This window comes from Pleurodeles waltl, chromosome 9, assembly GCF_031143425.1.
Source record: "Pleurodeles waltl isolate 20211129_DDA chromosome 9, aPleWal1.hap1.20221129, whole genome shotgun sequence".
Lineage (NCBI taxonomy): Eukaryota > Metazoa > Chordata > Amphibia > Caudata > Salamandridae > Pleurodeles > Pleurodeles waltl.
The window spans coordinates 1,141,683,292-1,141,704,280 of NC_090448.1; the positions used below are offsets into that span (position 1 = coordinate 1,141,683,292).

At 44.6% G+C, this 20,989-nt stretch overlaps 1 protein-coding gene across 1 annotated transcript in view; it reads right to left on the minus strand.

Annotated features, from left to right (window-relative positions):
* Positions 1–20,989, minus strand: part of PSEN1 (presenilin 1) — a 159,687-nt gene that overhangs the window by 119,712 nt on the left and 18,986 nt on the right. Inside the window, exon 2 of the mRNA XM_069208931.1 lies at positions 14,154–14,276. Within this exon, the coding sequence (XP_069065032.1) occupies positions 14,154–14,228 (75 nt within the window). The 5' untranslated portion in view covers positions 14,229–14,276. The remainder of the gene's footprint in view (positions 1–14,153; positions 14,277–20,989) is intronic.

Sequence of the window (20,989 nt, forward strand, 5' to 3'; positions counted from 1 at the left end):
TCGCGGTCAGGGGGAGCCTCGGGATTCCCTCTGCAGGCGTCGCTGTGGGGGCTCAACTCTGGCTACTCACGGTCTCGTAGTCGCCGGGGAGTCCTCCCTGTGGTGTTTGTTCTCCACAAGTCGAGCCGGGGGCGGCGGGTGCAGAGTGCAAAGTCTCACGCTTCCGGCGGGAAACATGTGTTGTTTCAAAGTTGCTTCTTTGTTGCAAAGTTGCAGTCTTTGGTGAACAGACCCGCTGTCCTCAGGAGTTCTTGGTCCTTCTAGATGCAGGGTAGTCCTCTGAGGCTTCAGAGGTTGCTGGACCCTGGGACCGCGTCGCTGGAGCAGTGTCTTTAGAAGTGGGGAGACAGGCCGGTAGAGCTGGGGCCAAGCAGTTGGTGTCTCCGTCTTCTCTGCAGGTTTTTCAGTTCAGCAGTCCTCTTCTTCTTAGGTTGCAGGAATCTATCTTGCTGTGTTCTGGGAGCCCCTAAATACTCGATTTAGGGGTGTGTTTAGGTCTGGGGGGTTAGTAGCCAGTGGCTACTAGCCCTGAGGGTGGCTACACCCTCTTTGTGCCTCCTCCCTGAGGGGAGGGGGGCACATCCCTAATCCTATTGGGGGAAGAGACACCTCAGCTCAGGACACCTTAGGGGCTGTCCTGACTGGCCAGTGACTCCTCCTTGTTTTTCTCATTATCTCTCCTGGACTTGCCGCCAAAAGTGGGGGCTGTGTCCAGGGGGCGGGCATCTCCACTAGCTGGAGTGCCCTGGGGCATTGTAACACGAAGCCTGAGCCTTTGAAGCTCACTGCTAGGTGTTACAGTTCCTGCAGGGGGGAGGTGTTAAGCACCTCCACCCAGAGCAGGCTTTTGTTTCTGTCCTCAGAGAGAGCACAAAGGCCCTCCGCACATGGGGTCAGAAACTCGTCTCTCAGCAGCAGGCTGGCACAGACCAGTCAGTCCTGCACTGAACAATTGGGTAAAATATAGGGGGCATCTCTAAGATGCCCTCTGTGTGCATGTTTTAATAAATCCAACACTGGCATCAGTGTGGGTTTATTATTCTGAGAAGTTTGATACTAAACTTCCCAGTATTCAGTGTAGCCATTATGGAGCTGTGGAGTTCGTTTTTGACAGGCTCCCAGACCATATACTCTTATGGCTACCCTGCACTTACAATGTCTAAGGTTTTGCTTAGACACTGTAGGGGCATAGTGCTCATGCACCTATGCCCTCACCTGTGGTATAGTGCACCCTGCCTTAGGGCTGTAAGGCCTGCTAGAGGGGTGACTTACCTATGCCACAGGCAGTGTGAGGTTGGCATGGCACCCTGAGGGGAGTGCCATGTCAACTTAGTCATTTTCTCCCCACCAGCACACACAAGCTGGCAAGCAGTGTGTCTGTGCTGAGTGAGGGGTCCCTAGGGTGGCATAAGACATGCTGCAGCCCTTAGAGACCTTCCCTGGCATCAGGGCCCTTGGTACCAGGGGTACCAGTTACAAGGGACTTACCTGGGTGCCAGGGTTGTGCCAATTGTGGAGACAATGGTACATTTTAGGTGAAAGATCACTGGTGCTGGGGCCTGGTTAGCAGGGTCCCAGCACACTTCTCAGTCAAGTCAGCATCAGTATCAGGCAAAAAGTGTGGGGGGGTAACTGCAACAGGGAGCCATTTCTTTACACACTGTTACTAAATATCAAAGGAAAGCGGTGTCGGGTGTAGATATGCCCATAGAAAATCTCATTCCCTTGTGCAGAGGCCTTCACCATCAACGCTTCCTTCCCCTCGTGGAAGGGAATCCTCGCTGTGATGCCTGGGTGATTGTAGTTCTGGGCCTCCTTGCTCCTACCCTGTGCCTGTGATCTAGCTTCAGGGTGGATCTCTTGGTCTGTTTCTGATGAGGGTAGTAGCTCTCTAAGATATCCTTTAACATCGTGGCCTTTGCACTCCTTCCGACATAGTTCTAATGGGGATATCATTCCTCCTCACTGTGTATTCTTAGGCTTCTTGGTTAGGCTGCAGATCAATGTTTTGTTCTTTATGGACGTGAATGATCCCCCAAGTGTGGAATCATTCCTCAGAGTGGCCATGGACTGTTCTTTATTAGTCAACTATCATGGGAGACAACAGATTCAATACCTTTTATTTTCACATAGGTGAAGCAGGATTTGTCAGCTCTCATTACTCCGCCCTCTTTTGCAATCCCTCAGAGACAGTGCAGCATGAGGTCCAAGGTAATAGCCAGGGTTTCAGAGTTCACCGTTTGTTTCTCTGGCATTAATTTCTGATGGCAATGGATACCTGTGCATTGTCTTTCTTGGCTTGTTTACTTATGAAGAATTCCTTAACCCCTTCGCTGCCAGGCCTTTTCCCCTCAGGTGCCAGGCCTTTTTTTGGCTGTTTGGGGGCAGTCATAACTTTTTGTCCACATAAGCTACCCACGCCAAATTTGCATCCTTTTTTTCCAACATCCAAGGGATTCTAGAGGTACCCAGACTTTGTGGGATCCCTGAAGGAGACCAAGAAATTAGCCAAAATACAGAGAATATTCTTTTGTTTTAAAAGAAAAAAATAACAAAAATATCGGAAAAAAGGGCTGCAGAAGGAGGCTTGTGTTTTTTTCCCTGGAAATGGCATCAACAAAGGGTTTGTGGTGCTAAAATCACCATCTTCCCAGCTTTCAGGAACAGGTAAGACTTGAATCAGAAAACCCAATTTTTCAACACAATTTTGGCATTTTACTGGGACATACCTCATTTTTACTATTTTTTGTGCTTTCATCCTCCTTCCAGTTAGTGACAGAAATGGGTGCGAAACCAGTGCTGGATCCCAGAAATCTAAACATGTCTGAAAAGTAGACAACATTCTGAATACAGCAAGGGGTAATTTGTGTAAATCCTACAAGGGTTTCCTACAGAAAATAAAAGCTGAAATTAAAAAAATATTAAAATTGAGGTAAAAAAACAGCAATTTTTCTCCACGTTTTACTCTGTAACTTTTTCCTGCAATGTCAGATTTTTTAAAGCAATGTACCGTTACGTCTGCTGGACACTTCTGGTTGCGGGGATATATAGGGCTTGTAGGTTCATCAAGAACCCTAGGTCCCCAGAGCCAATAAATGAGGTGCACCTTGCAATGGATTTTCATTCTATATCGGGTATACAGCAATTCATTTGCTGAAATATGGAGGGTGAAAAATAGGTATCAAGAAAACCTTTGTATTTACAAACTGGGCAGAAGATAAAGTTTTGAGAAGCAGTGGTTATTGACATCTCTGAATTCCGGGGTGCCCATAACTAGCATGTGAATTACAGAGAATTTCTCAAATAGACATTTTTTACACACGGTCTTACATTTGGAAGGAAAAAATGTAGAGAAAGACAAGGGGCAATAACACTTGTGTTGCTATTCTGTGTTCCCCCAAGTCTCCCAATAAAAATGGTACCTCACTTGCGTGGGTAGGCCTAATGCTTGCAACAGGAAACGCAACATGGACACATCACATTTTTATATTGAAATCTGACGTATTTTTTTGCAAAGTGCCTAGCTGTGGATTTTGGCCTGTAGCTCAGCAGGCACCTAGGGAAACCTACCAAACCTGTGCATTTTTTAAAACTAGATACCGAGAGGAGATAGGAATCCAGGATGGGGTGACTTGTGGGGCTCTCACCATGTTCTGTTACCCTGAATCCTTTGCAAACCTCAAAATGTGGCCAAAAAAAACAATTTTTCCTCACATTTTGGTGACAGAAAGTTCTGGAATCTGAGAGGAGCCACAAATTTCCTTCCACCCAGCACTCCCCCAAGTTTCCAGATAAGAATTGTACCTCACTTGTGTGGGTAGGCCTAGTGCCCGCGAAACAAAAGGCCCCAAAACACTATCTGGACACATCAAAATTATCAATACAAAACTATCTGTTTTTGCGGGGGACACCTGCGTTTTTGGTCCTGGGCTCAGCAGCCATCTAGGGAAACCTACCAAACCCAGACATTTCTAAAAACTAGACACCCGAGGGAGTCCAGGGAGGTGTGACTTATGGGATCCCCCAATGTTTTCTTACCCAGAATCCTCAGCAAACCTCAAATTTAGCTAAAAATCATTTTTTCCCACATTTCTGTGTGGGGTCACCGCACCGGGCAAATTTCCTACCACCCAACGTTCCCCTCAGTCTCCCGGTAAAAATGATACCTCACTTGCGTAGGAGGGCCAAGTGACTGACAGGGAAGAGCCAAAAACATGTCAAAATTGAGAGGGAACCAAAGCAGGTCCAAAAGAGCAGTTTGTAAAAAAAAAAACATTTTTAGGCTGACTAGTGTAGCAAAATATTTATTGGTATAGGTGAGACAATGCTGGGAGGTAGGAATTTTGTGTATTCCTGCAGATTCCAGTAGGTTCCATCACAAAAATGTGGGAAAAATGTGTGATTTTCAGCAAAGTTGGAGGTCTGCAGGGCATTGTGGGTTACAAAATGATACGGGTGCATGTGAAGCACACCACCCTGGACTCACCCAGATATTTAGTTTTCAGATGTGTCTAGGTCTTGTGGATTTTTCTACATGGCAGCGTCCCAAAGTCCAAAAAGTGCAGCCCTCACCTTTCTAAGTGGGATGATTTTGAGAGTTAGCCAAGCTCTCATGGCCCAAATGTAAAACCACAATCCCAAATAATCAAATGTCCACTTGCTTGCCGTGGGATAAGATGTTTTAGCATGCAGGGGGGGAGCTGAAAGACTGTTACCATAACCATGCCTTACTGGTTGGTAGCCACCATCACACATTTCTTTTTTTTTTAATTCCCTTGCATCTAGTAGACTTTCTGCCCCCCCCATTCCCTTCTTCTCCCCCCACCCACCCACCCCCCGGATAGTGGGCAGAACAAATTTGGCCCCATTTATTTGGGGTGGTGGTATGGCCATACCCCCACCCTCTTATTTTGAAGAAAAAAATCTTTCTTGGTCTCTGGTGGGCTTTTGCCTTCCAAAAATAGGCCTATCTGCCCCCTAAAAAAAAAAAAATAACCAAAAAAAACTAGTCTAGTGGGCTAGTGGGCATTTCTGCTACCCGATCGCATCATGATAGGGCAGCAGAAATGCAGAGAAAGCCATCGAAGGGGAAGCAATTCCCCTTCAATCCCTGCAGTGGGGGTGCCGAGGCGAGGCTCATGGGGGGAGCGGTAGTGCTCCCCCCATGAGCCAGTCCAAGGACGTAACGGTTACGTCCTTGGCGCCTCATCGACACAGCCAAGGACGTAACCGTTACGTCCTTGGCTGCCAAGGGGTTAACAAACGCTTTGTCTTTCCTCTACTGTTGGCCACTTGGGTATCTCCTGCGAGTCTGACAAATCATAATCAAGGGGAACTCTAAGCATGAACTATCTGTGAACCAGGTCCCTTGGAGGAGATGCAAACAAGCCTTGGCAGCTGCAAGAGCCGCAGTGCACAGGGGTACTGTCCTGCGTGGGAAGGAAAGGGCTTACCTCCACCAAAGTTGGACAGCTGGCAGAGAGGACCAACAGGACTACTCAAGACCACCAACCATGATGCAGGATCCGCGCAGCCAGTCGTCGCTTGCTGCAGATGCCTGCGGTTGCAGGGGAGTGACCCCTTCACTCCAAGGGAGATTCCTCCTTCTTCTTGTGCAGGCCGAAGAGTTGCAGTCTTCTGAAGATGCACGGCGAGGGAAATGTTGCAAAGCTGGCAGGAGCCCTCGAAACAATGTTGCAGAAGAGTCATTTCTTCTTGGAGGCAGCTTGTCCGGTACTGGAGGTTCCAGTCGCAGTTCCGGAGGCCAGAAGACAAAGCAGAGGTTGCAGAGGAGTCCTGCTGGAATTTTGCAAGCCGAATCTGAGGACCCACCCAAGAGAGGCCCTAAATAGCCCCGAAAGGGGACTGGTCACCTAACCCGGTAAGCACCTATCAGGAGGGGGCTCGGATGTCATCTGCCTGGCATGGCCACTCAGATGCTCCCAGAGTTCCCTGTCAACCTTGGAAACAAGATGGCAGAACCCAGGGACCCTCTGGAGGAGGAGCTCTGGGCACCACCCCTGGGGTGGTGATGGACAGGGGAGTGGTCACTCCCCTTTCCATTGTCCAGTTTCGTGCCAGAGCAGAAACTGAGGGTCCCTGAACAGGTGTGGACTGGTTTATGCACAGAGGGCATCAAATGTGCCCTTCAAAGCAAACCAGTGGCTTGGGGAGGCTACCCCTCCCAAGCCAGTCACACCTATTTCCAAAGGGAGGGGGTGTTACCTCCATCTCCCAAAGGAAATCCTTTGTACTGACTTCCGAGGCTTGATCAGATCAAGCAGTAGGAGGGCAGAAACCTGTCTGAGGGGTGGCAGCAGCCGGGCTGCCCGGAAAACCCTGTAAGACTGGTGGTAGCACTGCTGGGGATCCTTTAAGGAGCCCCCGGAGTGCATGGAATCATACTTCCAATACTTGAAACAGTATTGGGGTATGATTCCGACATGTTGGATACAAACATGCCCAGGTTCGGAGTTACCATTATGTAGTTGGACACAAGTAATGACCTATGTCCAGTACACGTGTAAAATGGCATCCCCGTACTCACAAAGTCCAGGAAAATGGATCTGGAGTTTGTGGGGGCACCACTGCAGGGGTGCCCTCACACATAGGTACCTGCATCCTACCCTCTGGGCTGAGAGGGCCTACCATAGGGGTGACTTATAGTGACCTGTAGTGAAAATGGGTGCATGCACATGTTTCACGCAGACTGCAATGGCAGACCTGCAGAACCCTTTGCATGGGCTCCCTATGGGTGGCAGAATAATTGCTGCAGCCCATAGGGATCCCCTTGAGCCCCAATGCCCTGGGTACCTAGGTACCATATACTAGAGACTTACATGGGGGGGACCAGTAAGTCAATTTTGAGGAAAAAAGGACACAATTTACAGGAGAGAGCAAAACTACTGGGGTCCTGGTTAGCAGGATCCCAGTAGACACAGCCAAACACACTGACAAATAGGCAAAAAGTGGGGGTAACCAAGCTAGAAAGAAGCTACTTTCTTACACCAGTGAAAGACAACTGCTCTATTCCCCAACAGGCCCCGCCCTCAAGCACCTCCATATAAACAAAAGGACCATGTACAGTACACATACATAGTACAGTAGAGCATACATCATGAAAGCTGCTTCAGCTACATACGCAGTACATATATTGTATCAAATATATATTTTTTGTAGGAACAGTTTTAGTTCTCAGGTTGACAAAATTTAATAAGCATTTGCAATGCAACGGGTCTCGCATTTGCTCGAGTTAGAGCTATTCATGTTTTAAACTCCTTACCGGAATTTTCTTGCCACATAAATTGAAAAGTAAAACAGTTTCACATAAGCGAGCCCACGGCCACGATGAAGTGTGACGGAGACACACAAAAGGAAACAGAAGTTTGCTCACAGTGAAACATATCGGGGAAGAGTGCAATTAGCCATGTAACCAGCAAAAGTGAAATTACCCATGTAACAGGGTCGATGTCATGTAAAAGCAATCGACTACTGCCCAGCAAGATCACTCTGCCAGCGAAAAAAAAAGAGAAACAGTAGTCCAGAAACTGTACAGAAAACATGGAGCCTCGAATGTTTTCAGTAGTTGGCCAGTGCACTCGAGGAGGGCTAAACACCAAAAAAGGCATGACATATGCATGCCTTTCACTAATGAAATGAAGCAAATTTTAAAAGGCAAGCCCACAAACCAACCAAACTGATGGGCGTGGTTAAAAGCCCAGAGAGAGATTACACTAGGGACAGAGCGCTTTGCGCTCGACCCTAAAACCATTTATAAGTACACAATTCCTGCCATGCTTCAAACTATTTAAACTAAATCAACAAGACGAAGAAACACACATCAAAAACATTTTACCAATAAGGTGTAGGTTACAAGAAACTGACAACTAGGATCCTGGTATGGGGGAATGTGTTTCACTTAAATAGCTCAACACTCAAAAGCATGAATTTAACTCCCCAGTCGAAAAGGAAAAAATATACGAGAAAATGAAATGACTACGAAATTTCAAACTAAATAGTTTAAGATTCGGAGGGAAGAATGACAAACTCTGGTTATCAAACTGATGAAATACAGTAGATTCACCTGAAGCACATGTAATGGAGCTCAACAAAAAAGCAGAGTGAGGGCTGGTTAAACAGAATATTCACCTTAAAGAACAAAACCCCCTTGATAATGCATACAGAAAACCAAGTGCTCTAACGGGCGAGCACAGCTGTACTTCAAGCTTACCAGAGAAGACAAATCATTCTTCAGCAAAGGGACAGACTCCTCATTTTCTTCAGGCATATCCCACATGGCAAGGACCTACGATAAGGTAATGTTCAGCACAAAATGTCTTACAGCAATCCCTTATTGGGAAGCAGACGGCGATGTGTATTTTCACCCAGCCCCCGGAACTGTTCCGGAATAAATAAAAAAAAAAGCAATGTACACATCACTCTAATATCCAAGGGAGGCAGTTAATACCAAACCTGGCTACACCTGAACAGATAAGGCCTCTTAGTCATGAGACTGTGCCAACTCCCTGGATAAAGTCAGACATGTTTACCGCTATGAAGGTAGCATGGCCATCCATCTCAGTGACACCTCACTTCGATACGCAAACATCAGTTCGAGAAAACAAGCAGTTAATCTTTCAGAACAATTTAAGACACATTTTGCCACGTTTTAGGATATTTTGATGTCATATACGAACTTAAACATATCTATTAGAAAACTGATGGCTGACGAACAATACAAAGTGTGCATTCAATACTGAGTCAGATGAAATGAGAAGCAAATAACTATTGACTTCATCAAGTTGTGATTGAGGCCACAAACGTTGAAGTGGTTAAACAGTACAAACATATAAACTAGCAATCTATGTTTCAAATGCTTTCACCCATTTTAGCTTTATTTTGATGTCTTCAACTAGTCATGCTAGGAGCCAGGGCATGAATGGGGAACTGAAGTTGTACAATGATACCTGGGGCAGGTGGAGAACAGCAAACTGCTTCACCTTCTGAGTTCTATGGTAATTAGTTCCTTTCAACAAATCTCACATCGTAACTACCCCAACTACGTCTATTTGTAGTGCCCCTTATTAACATTTATGAAAACGTAAGCAAAATACAATAGTACATTCCCAGTCCCAGACCTGTTCCCCACCTCCATAATCATTCTGGGTTTGAGCAATACTGGATTAGATGCCATCTGATGGACAGAGTTTAGCAAAAGCTTCTAGTCAAGCATACCCAAATCTTACAGAGGGCTTGGAGCCTGCCTGTTGCTTACCATCTGTTGGTTTTCTGGTCACTCTCATTTGGTTGCTTCCTATTCAATGGCTGTCCTCTCCGTTCTGGTGTCTGTCCCTCCCTTGGAGGATAGCTTCTCTAGCATGCTGCTGACTGGATGACTTGCATCCTTCCAGAGATCCACATCAGGGAACTACTTTTTTCTTTTTCTGGCACCACTCTTTGAGAGTCCATGTGTTTCCTTGTTCTGTCCCAGAGATGACACTTACTTGAATAGTGCCCCGGAAGGAGAGGAACGTGGCTTCCTCACCGCCGCTGGTGAATAAAACGAGGCAGCACTGGGCCTCGTTTATGTGCACAGGCCTGTTCCTTGCTGATTACATCACAGCAGTGACCAGCCTCTAAACACAAACATCTCTGCACCTCCCCAATACGCAGAGATCTGTAACATCTGTGGCAAACTGTAGGGGAAGAGGGTGGAGGGATTGTTGGTGTGTGGCCACACTTTAAACTGAATCACTGTAGCCAAGTGAGAGGGGCACCACCTGAAGAATTTCGCCCTGGGCCCAGTTTACCCACACCAGAAGCTGGCCCTGCTCTCCCTGCCTGTGAGTACTCCCTGGCCTCCTCACCACCACGCACTCTGTGCTTCTCCACCACCCTGCCTCAGCATCGCTGTTGCTTCCCCCATCCCTGCCGGACATGTCTGGTTTTGACTGCAAGATCTGGCTGTGTGCCCTAACAATACATACTGCTGTCCAGTGGAGCTGGGAACTTCCCACTGATCATAATTTGGTGCTGTCCTGAGATATCCTGTCCTGTCAGTCGCTGTACAACCCATGGCAGCTGCTGCACTGGTTGTGAGGAGTGCAGTGTAGGGGCTGCTGCCAGTCGCTGCACATCATGTAAGCTGTGGCAGTTTATTCAATCAATGACGGACACTGAATACAAAACTGCCCGCCATCTCAGCCGAGATACTCTACCTTCAACCCCTGCAGTCAGAAAGAAGAGGATCCTGGATCAATGCACATTTGCAGCCAAGCAGACATATCAAAGTATTTCCAGATAAACATAAATATTGCAAACCCTTCTGTAGGGAAAACGTTTAAATTATTATTATTTTTTTTTTTAAATAAATGTCAAAGTGGGCTCCGCTAGGATGCCACATAGAGCACATTACTTACTGCAAGAGGAGGTTTTAAGTCACTGACAACTATTTCTTCGACAAAACAAAAACTTTTAATGAAACCTGAACATATGTTGGGTCATTAGAAGAGAACGTGCACGGAGTGATGGCTTTCAATATAAAGCTTTAGTTGCAAGTCCATATTTACTTCCACGGGGAGCTGACGTGCGAGCCGAGATGGTTCAATACTTCTGTTCTCTTTTGATGCTTATGTCTTTTGCTTATAGGGGTACCAGAAGGAGAGGCATCCATCGTCTACAATTAAAGCTATGTAAAAACTGTGTTTTTTCAGAAGCAGGTGCCATTTATCCCATTTAGAGACAGATACCTTATTTCTCTGGCAGATTCTCAGCCCAGCTTCTCAGACCATGTCCACTTTCACTTCTGTGATTCAGATAATTGGCTGTCCTCACTCTCATTCTTCCAAAAAATGTTCTTTTTGTGCAAATTCAGCATTTATCGCTTAGTTAGTCTTTTGTGTCAAGTTTCTTGTCTAACTTGTGATTTGTTATTTGTCCTCTCCGATGTTTAACATACAAGGGTTTCAAGACGCTGCACAAACATAACAGTCTTTCAAATAATTGGTTTCATCTATGGTAAAAGTTATGATTTTTGTGATATCCTTCGTGCCAATAAAACAAGCACGGGTAAGCCAATAGATGGCTTCAATGTGCTAGCATAGGCAAGGTGCACTTGTGCATGCCTGTGTCTCTATGTGAGCACAATGTAGCAAGACCTAGGGCTATGCCGATGCTTGTTTTATTAACTGCTCAAAGGTGGGCCATCCACCATCCTAAAATGATAAATGTAATATGTGGATTCGTCGGGGTGTAGGTATGTGCACATGTGGCACTGCATGTACGGGAACACATTTTCACATTAAACTTTGCATTAATGAATCATATATAAAAGTTTGAACAACCTATACATACAGATACGAGCCAAGTCTTAGTGGCAGACAATGTTCTTTCATGCGGCAATGTAAACTGGCAAACAAACATTTAGTACTGGAGGGGGTTGGGCTTGTACACTGATCAAAATAAACATTAAAAATTGTTGTCCTCCATATGAAACAATATAACATATGCAATAGGAAATCCGCACCCTTAGAAATGACTGGGAAGATTCTTACATTCACACCTAGGTTAATTTAAATATTTACTTCAAGCAAGAACAAGTCTCCTTCCAGGATGGCAGGAAGAGGTTCTCCAAGGGAAAAATGTTTTCCCCGTGAAGAAAAAAGTTAACAGCTGTTTCTTCTCCATTTGTGAAAATATGGATGTATATGTTTTTATATGGAATAACAGATCACAAAGAAAAAACAGATTATGCCTGGGAAGATGTCTATGGCACAGGTTTCCATTAGTTAACTGCATAGGTTTTGAGAATTCCAAGTCAGAAATGTGCACCAACACGAGATCAGAAATTTGCAGGCACTGAGCAATTTGGCAAAGACCCTGCCTTTTTTATTGCTCATTCAATCATATCTGCTGTATTCCAAGAGTTTAAGATGTTGACCTTCTTAAGGAAAACATATCACTAAGGAATTACAAGTAAACAGTAGCACAAAAAAACTCAAATAGTTGGAAAAGTTAAACATTTTGAACCTGTGAATATGCTTTGGAAGAAAATCAGTCTTTGGAACTCCTTTCAGTAAGTACCACCAACAAAATACATTTAATCCCCTTTGGCATATCTGGGTCCATCTATCGCAGGTACATGATGACTTGTTCCACCCAGTCCATTTTATCAAGGTCTAGGGAAGGGCAGGACCCTCTGCATCCTGTCACACAAGAAAGAAAGGTACCTTTAAATAAATGGCTCCCTTGAAATGTTTGGGGCATACTTTAAAGTATTCAAACAATATCATTCAGCTTCTTGAGGACCAGGATAAGTTCCCATAAGTCGCTATACATAACTAGCACTTTATAATCCTGTAATAGCGCTGCTTGGCAAAATATTTATTATAAATGACTCCGATGCTTTCCACTCCATCCTCCCAAACCACTGAAGAGTTAAGAATTGATCGCTCAACCCTGCCACCTACTGAAAACCAAAAATTGAAATAGTTGTCAATTCAGAGAGCTTGCAGTACAGCGGCTGCTTTGAGTCCAGGGACAAGAACAATACTTGTGATAAATGTATCTGAAGTCAATATTTGGGTTAACAAAGAAAAGTGTATCCAGATACTGGGTAGCTAAGCTTATATAAAAAAAAAAAAAAATCCACTCTATGCTGAATACACTAAAGCATGAGTGTGAGTCTATCTAGTTTCCAAAATCAATATGAGATCTTTTTTCCTCATTCAAATAATATGCATTAAAAGGATGTGATGCTTACAAAGTAGGAGTACAGGTACAAAGCAAAAAACCTCATTTATCTTAAAGAGATCAGCACAGCACTGAATTAAATGAAAGAAAAAAACAAAGAAGATGGCAACAGGACACCATACTTTTTAAGGCCCATCATCTCTTACCAAAACAAAAGAGGCCATCTCTCGCAGAGGGTCCTGCGATCACCACCCTTGCCTTAACACCTGTGAACGGGCTCATCCATGAAGCCTTATTTTGCCTTGGTGACAGCATACCTGACCTACAAGGCAATAAATCTGAAGCCACCTGGCAGACTATCTCTGGGACCACTCAGTCACCGAACAGTAAGGAAGTACTCAGTGCAACAATCCCGTGCTTCAAGGCGCAACAACATGAGGTTTTGCCACCAGTTACATTCAACTAAATTAAATGGCACTCGAAGCCTGCCACAACTTTTCAAATCCCCCAAAGACCTCATTCAAACTCAGCATCCCTCTTCCCACAGCATACTGCTGAGCATAGGATGTGCAAGCTTGGACACCCACATTTGACTGACCCATCTAGTAACAGGAGCGCTTTGATGCCAAAAACTATTCATCCTAGCAAAAACGTTCTGAACTAATACATGCAAAGTTCAGCCAGTTCTTCAAAAGCACCAACTATAAATAAGCCTGCTGTGTCAATGTTTCCCCAAGGAGAAATGATCATACATGAACCAAACTGGCAAGCAGTCTCCTGCTGCTTGGCCTCCCCAGGTAGGGGTCTTTGCATGCCCTGATCACCATGCAAGGAGGTTTTGTGTCCAGTGCCAACATATAGATCACCTAAGGACAATCAGTTGTGCATCTATAACCACCGAGTGGCAACAACTCAATATGGCGCTAGATTATTTTAATATCTCTTTTGTACTCTTCTTAGGCATGTTTCAAACTACTATACACTGCCTTTCAAAGTCTAGTTCATACTTTATAATACTGTGGAAATAAATACCACAAGCATACTATGCCACCTAAAACATTCACTGCGCTAGTGCAAGAGGCTTTACTAAAAGTAACTGCACCGGTCTTCCGCGTACAAACAAAGCGCTTTAGGAGCTGAAATTGTTGAGTGCCTACCACCAGGTTACTGCTGCAGACAGTGCTACGCAGGAAGCTGCATTGGAGGAAGTAAACACCCTCCTCATTAATTCTTCAGCCAATCTGCGAGTATTAGGTATATACAATTACAGTACGAAATGCCCTGAGGATTAGCGATTCCTGTATGACTGATCTCCCAGCTGATCCTTCTTCAATGTATAATTAAAACTACCATGGAGAGCAATTTAGAGAAGATGCGTCTGCATCTTTAGCTCCACCATACTTCTAGAAGCTGCCAGCAGACCTCTGGAAGTGGTGGAGTTTTTGAAGCACCACTTTACATACTGTGTTAGCCGGGTGAGTGTCTTCCGTCAGCTGTCCTTGCTGGAACTGAGGTAGAGATGCCGATAGTTCCGTCATCGAGAACTTATTTAGCAACAACTGGTTTGCTCGGAATTGTATTCCTGCCTGCAAGAAAATAAACAGGCGTTATTAGCATACAAGATTCCAAAACTCCAAAAGCGCCAAGCACAACGCATATTCATGCAATATAAAATATGTTTGTCCAAATTATTTGACCACTGTAAGCAATAAGACGCAGAATGAATATATTTACTCAAAACAAATAGACAAAGGTAATTCTAATTGCCTGAATTACTGTGGCATTGAACCTTGGGAGAAGGAATCCTCAGTGATCAAACATTTCTTCAGTTTTAATACAGCGCTATAAACGACATTCCATTTTCAAAGTTCTCCTCCTATGAAACTAAGAAACAGTGCTAGCTCTTCAAAAATACTTTTTAAACAAATTGTACATTTATTGATAACCTATTTACACACAGGAAGCCGCCATCATTTTTATTTAGTGACATTTATAAAGATGAGAGCACTTTGGAACCATCAGCTAATACTCGGACACCCAGAGTGACTTAGGATACTGCAAAACAGACAGGAGAGACAATGCTGATAATCTGCCTTTAAAACATTCTCATACACGAATAAATCACAGAGTTACTTACCTTTGGTAACACTTTTTCTGAAAGATGCTTGACCTTCGCACAGATTTGTTATGTTGAAGTTCTTCCAGCCAGAAGGCAAATGGATCTGGAAACGCTGATGCAATTCACACTGAAGCAATTGGTGGCCACCATGTAGTATTACAGCCTTAAACTATTGCCAACCCAGTTGCCTACCCCACAATGCTGGATCACGGTAGTGGGCAAATGGTACATGGCTTTGTTGAAGTTAGAGAGCAGGGTCTTCATACAAAAAGCTGGAGCCACTTAGGTAGGCAGCAAGTTCTTTACTTCATGTTATGCCTCAATATCACAGCAACAGCAGGTAATTATTTCTCAGGGATTCATTCTCCCTCCAAATGTCCCTTATCTCCCAGCTTCCGCCCCACACAATAAACACACACACACTTTTACATCATTCACTCTCAGGATTCCAGACACCAGCTCAGACATGTAGGGAACAGAGACATAGGACACATGTCTGAGGAAGCATATCTGGGGTCCCTCATGGGCTGATAAGGAATGTACTGTGCTGCATTTTAGAAGAGGACTCAACTAAAAAGATCTCAAAGTGTGATGTTGCTGATCACAGACCATCTCACATGAAAAAAGGGACTCACGAAACATAACAGATTCTCTGCTGGTCATGTTATTTAAAGTGCCAAACTAGGAATCTGGGCGGAGAACATCGGATAGAAGCACAACTAAAATAAATTCTCTTTCTGAAGAAAACCTCTCTGCTGTCTAGCCTCATGGTGGATAAACCCCACCTTCTTGGGAATAACCTCTTCCTGAAGAAAACCTCTCTGCTTGTCTAGCCTCATGGTGGATAAACCCCACCTTCTTGGGACTAACCTCTTCCTGAAGAAAACCTCTCTGTTTGTCTAGCCCCATGGCGGATAAACCCCACCTTCTTGAACTAACCTCAAGATACCCAATAGTCACTGATTTGGCTCTGATCCACCTAACATTCTCTTGTGTATCTATGTGCAGAAAACAATAAGTAATATTACCAATCATCCCATTCTTGTGTCCCTTGCTTCCGGACACTAAGTAATCATGGTATAGATTTGGAACAACATGCACAGAGATGCTCAAGATGGCGATTTACCAGGGTAAAAGCATGGATATACCTGTACTGAGCGCTCTCCCAACAGTTTTTTTATTGAGTAGCAGAAGCTTATCATCTCCCTTTGTTTAGTGCAATTTTCTTCCACTAGAATGACACCCACGGCTTCCTCCTCTCCTTGTGTTGCTGTCACCTAGCAATGGTGGCTTTCTGTTCAAGTTCTGTCTGGCTTGGATGTATAAACCACCTTCAGCCATTTCTGCTTCAAAAGGCCTTGAAAACTGGACTAATCGAAGAAAGATGGCACTTTTTCCTAGGCCGAAGAGAATAAAGACCTTTGGTGGCTTGTACATGCTCGTCTGGGGGACGTAGGAGGATAATACTGGCCCCCACATGTGTAAACAAGGGACAAAACCTCTCTCATCTGTGATGTACAGAACCAATAGTAGGGGCTAAAGGGTCACTAGAGAATGAGCTAACTCTAGTTGGGCCAAACCTGGATATCTGGAGACTCTTGTGTTGCAACCTGTGAGAGAAGTGCAGGACTGCACTGCAAGAAAAAAATACTCCATGACCACTGGCAGATGAGCACTAGATAAGCAAGTTACCTTTGGAAGTGTCCTTTTTGGTGGATCTAACCAAAGGTTCTTCACCTTAGGACAGAGGTCTTCAAACTTTTTTTGCTCAGAGGTCCACACAAGCAAAATGTTTTGAAGTCAGACACCCCTCCAAAACGTTATAGCAACTAACGGGGGAGTGGGAAGGACAGAGCTGAGCACAGGAGTGGGGCGATCATTTCAGGGGTACTTTTTGAGAACTCATAATCCAAATTAAATTTGAGGCTTATAAGACAGCAAATGGATCAAACAAATACAAGGTGATGCGATCCCCTAACACTCCTGCAAAGGCAGTTTGGAAGCTTGAAAACACTTATTGAGGGAGTCACCTGAAGCTTCATGGTGACAAAAATGCATTCTTTCTGACAGGTAATATAAGGGAATTCTCTGGGAAGTTCTGCAGTGTATCGTTGTGATGGGCACTTAAAAAAATGGTTACAGAAGGTCAAGTCTAGTTAGGTATTGCTGAAATATATACTTTGGAAGCAATTGTTTTATCTTAAACACTAAATTATTTTGTTACCACCTATTTTACATTGTGTGTAATGTGATTTTTAAATATTTACTTACATGGTCACAGTGCTTTCTGTCACAAGCTGGGACCTCATAGCACCTTAGATATAGTTACTATTTCTCACTGCAACAACCGCTATTTAATTCTGTGACTCTCTGGACACACAGGAAGTGTTCACAAAAGTGAATCCCCCCCCCCCAACTTGTTCAACTTGCATTAATTTTCCATTTAAAGTTTGTGATTTATTTTATAGGCAGTGACCAGAAAGTCAAAGTAGTTACGTAACATTTTGCTCTTTTAGGCCATGTCTTTGACCCTACTTACAGCATTCACTAACTAACCCCCCACCGCACAGACCTCAGGATTACAGATTCCATGTGTTTTTTAATGCAGTTTAACCGCTGTAAATGAAGACAGTCTGAAAACGGGACAAAAAAATGTGTGCTTCCAGGCCATCTTCATTTACATGTGCTTGCAGAGTATTTGTGCTCCCCTGGGAATACTTACACGGACCCCCAGGAAGGCGCACCACATAGTTTGAAGACCTCTGCCTTAGAATAATACCAGGCGCCAGACTGGATCAAGGAATCTATTCTTCAGCAGTGCTCCTGCAAGCCTGTAGGTGGTCCCATGAGGCTCCATACTGCCTCTGAAGTGATTGAGTGTATATAAGCACCACACATGCACAATGATGTCAGTTTCTTACATTTCCCTTTTCCCCCGACCTCAGACGCAGAGTATGAACAATTGTAGGTACCAGTGTGCTGAACACTTTCTTGGTATCTTTTTTAGATGTTAAAAATAGGTCACTCCACTGAAAGGAGATGTGAGAGGGCAGCGGGGAATCTGTGGCTAGATAGAGTAATGACGAGAAAGTGTGTTACCAAAGGCAAGTAACTTGTTCTTCTAATGTATATTAACTTGTTCTTCTAATAGATACTTCTAACTGCAAACTCCTCACATTAGAGCAGAACGGCAGACGAGCTTCGTGAACATACAATGATGCCCACATCACAACCTGGCACATGTCGAGCACAGGCAAACAATAGGCCAACACAGTCTTAGTCCTAGAAGAATGGGCTCTTATACCTTCTGGACGGCTGCTTCTCGGCCAGTGGGTAGCCACCTCAACAAGGCCCCCTTGTGCACAGCATTCCCTTTCGTAGCCCAGGAGAACCACATAAAAAGCTGATCATCCACAGAGTATTTCCTAGTATCATCAATATAAAATATCAAAGCCCTTTTAAGGTCCAGCCAATGGAGCCACTCCTTTCGATTAAAGGGGTGAGGAGAATCAAAGAGAATGCTGGCAGAGTTACAGCTTGCCCAACGTGAAAAGAAGTCATGACTTTTAGAAAGAATGACATCTGCATCCTTTGCACCACCGTATCTGGGCAAAGGTAGTGGTATATAGGTTACCTTGAAGGTGCTTGGAGTTCACTCATGCAAAGAGCTGATATTATAGCAAGGGAGAAGAGTTTTCAAAGTTAAGAGAAGCAACTATGCATCGGCTAGAAGGATGTGTACATGAGAAACATTAATACCAAGTTAAGGTCCTACTGTGGCATCCAAAACTGCTTGGGAGGGAACATGTGTGTCGGACCTTTAAAAAAAAAAAACTCATCACAGCCAGTGATTTGAACAAGGACAGTTGAAGTCAGTTACCATCACTCAATCTTGACGCCTGTAGTCTAAGATTGTGCCGATTCTGGTGGATGACCCTATCCTATTGCTTGGCCATAAGATCCTCACAAAGTGGTAACCTAATTAGAAGACAAATGCTCATGCCAAGAAGTTCCAAGTACCACACACTGCTGCCCACCCAATAAAGATCCTCTAGGATGCTTTGGGCACAGTCCTTGATTTTTTTTCCAGAACTCAAAGTAGGGGAGGAAGGGAGGGGACAGCATACAGGAGTTCTGAATTCAATCCCAGCCTGACTGTTTCGCACAACAAGTATTCTCACGGAAACTCCAATGCGCAAAACCTTTGACGCTGCAAATTGTCAAGATCCAACTAGGGTTCTCCCAACTGTTGGAAGATGCATTGTGCTACCTTGGGATGTAGATACCAAGAGGATGCAGGAGGCTAAGAGGTCAAATAGTCCCAGATTTGCTCTCATTGAGCGCCAGAACAGAGGCTAAAATATCAGCATCTTGGCTTAAATGCCATGGACTTGTTGCAGCGGAAGGAAGGCCCTAAAATGCACCATCTATATAGGATAGTTCCAATTAATAGAAGCCTCTCCAAAGGATTCAGGTGAGACTTCAGCTTGTTGATAGTGAACCCCAAAGAATATCAGGATATTTGCTGTCATCTGGAAGTGTCCTACAACAGACTAAGGTGAGCCCGCCTTACACTACAAGTTGTAAGGATAGGGCTAAACTGATATGCCCAAACACCGAGGGGTGTTGATGAGGCCAAATGGAACACCACAAACTTGCTCCTGGCCTACCTTGAACCACACAGAACGTGTGAGTATGAACAACTAATGGCAAACTAAAGTGCTTCGGTGACTGTTGCAAGAGGGGAAGAGGAATGGGAAAACCGAATCCCCATCTGGCCTACCAGAGTCACATCCTCAAAAGGACTGGCATGACTGCTGTACTGGTTGGGAAGGCTGTCTTTGCCTATACACCTGAACTCTGGAATAGCCTCTCAACTTTTGGAACTGGTGAGGGCACTCACTGACAAGGGTTAATAGATTGAAGAGGCACACTGTATCTCTCCTTTTTTTTAAAAAAGTGATCCAGCACAGTCTGCATTCGCATTGAAAAGGTGTGACAAATCAAAAGACATGTCCATAAGGGAGACATGTACTATGTCAGAAAATACTGGGAACTCAAGAAAGTACAACACTGGCGCCAACAGACCTCCCTTGGCAATCAGTACTATCTAGATCAGCGCTAAATAACATATTTGTTAAACTCTTGTCCATCATAGTTTGCACCACGGAGGCCCCAAGGTCTTCCAGGGCTTCCAAGATCTAGCTGGCCAGATCTCACAAGGCATGAATTTAAAGGCCCTGTACATAAACAATAACTGACCGGAATGTCAGACTGATGAAGGAAAACATACGCTTCTCAAAAGCCTTAATTCTCCTGACTCCCTATCCAGAGAAGTAATGGGGAATTAATTGGGATTCACTTTACTGGTTGAGGTCTAAATCACAAGTTTAGTAAGAAAATCAGGACCCCAAGAGGCTGGCTACTAAAGCCTGAAGCCTATTTACAGGTGGACAGAAACAGGGCTTTGACCAAGAGGCCATCAAGGTGTTGATGCGTGCCTCGTTAAAAATAATCTAGGGCTCACAAGTAGCTGGCCCACCCAGTGGCGTAATGCAAAATGATGGGGACCCCCGTAAGATATGATGAAGGCATTAGGTCTACCACGTCTCATAGATTCATTCATCTTGGGCTCAATGGGGGCTCTCAGGCTCTATGGTGGACTTGGGGACACTACCAAGTAGGGTGCCCCCTGAGCCGCAGGGGCCTGTGTTATGCCCCTAGGCCTGGGTTGCAAATTTCTGCCAGGAAGCTTGTTTTGATATCTAGTGGGGCCAGCTGCAAATCCAGAGCGTCAGCTGTCTTCTAAAGACCACTGTAACAAAGGGGCTTTCTTCCATTGGTGATGAGTCAAGCCTTGGCTCAGAAGTGTCAAAATGACAGCACTCTTGTGAATCTATGTAAAAGGCATTATCTGTATACAGAGGAGGGAGCCGCCCCTAACATCAGCATAATCATCATTCAGACTGAGTTGTACTTGATCTGAATCACAGCCAAAAAGATAATGGAACGTCTGCTTGTGTCTACACCACAGCAGAGGCACCAGGTCAGAGTCTGGCTGTATTATGACCAGTTACGCTTTTGTCATCTAGTAGCGTCACATCAGTTGAGAACGAGCCAAAGCCAGTTCAGTGTCCAACATCGGTATCGACATTGGATACTCATCCAGTGGCATCGGCA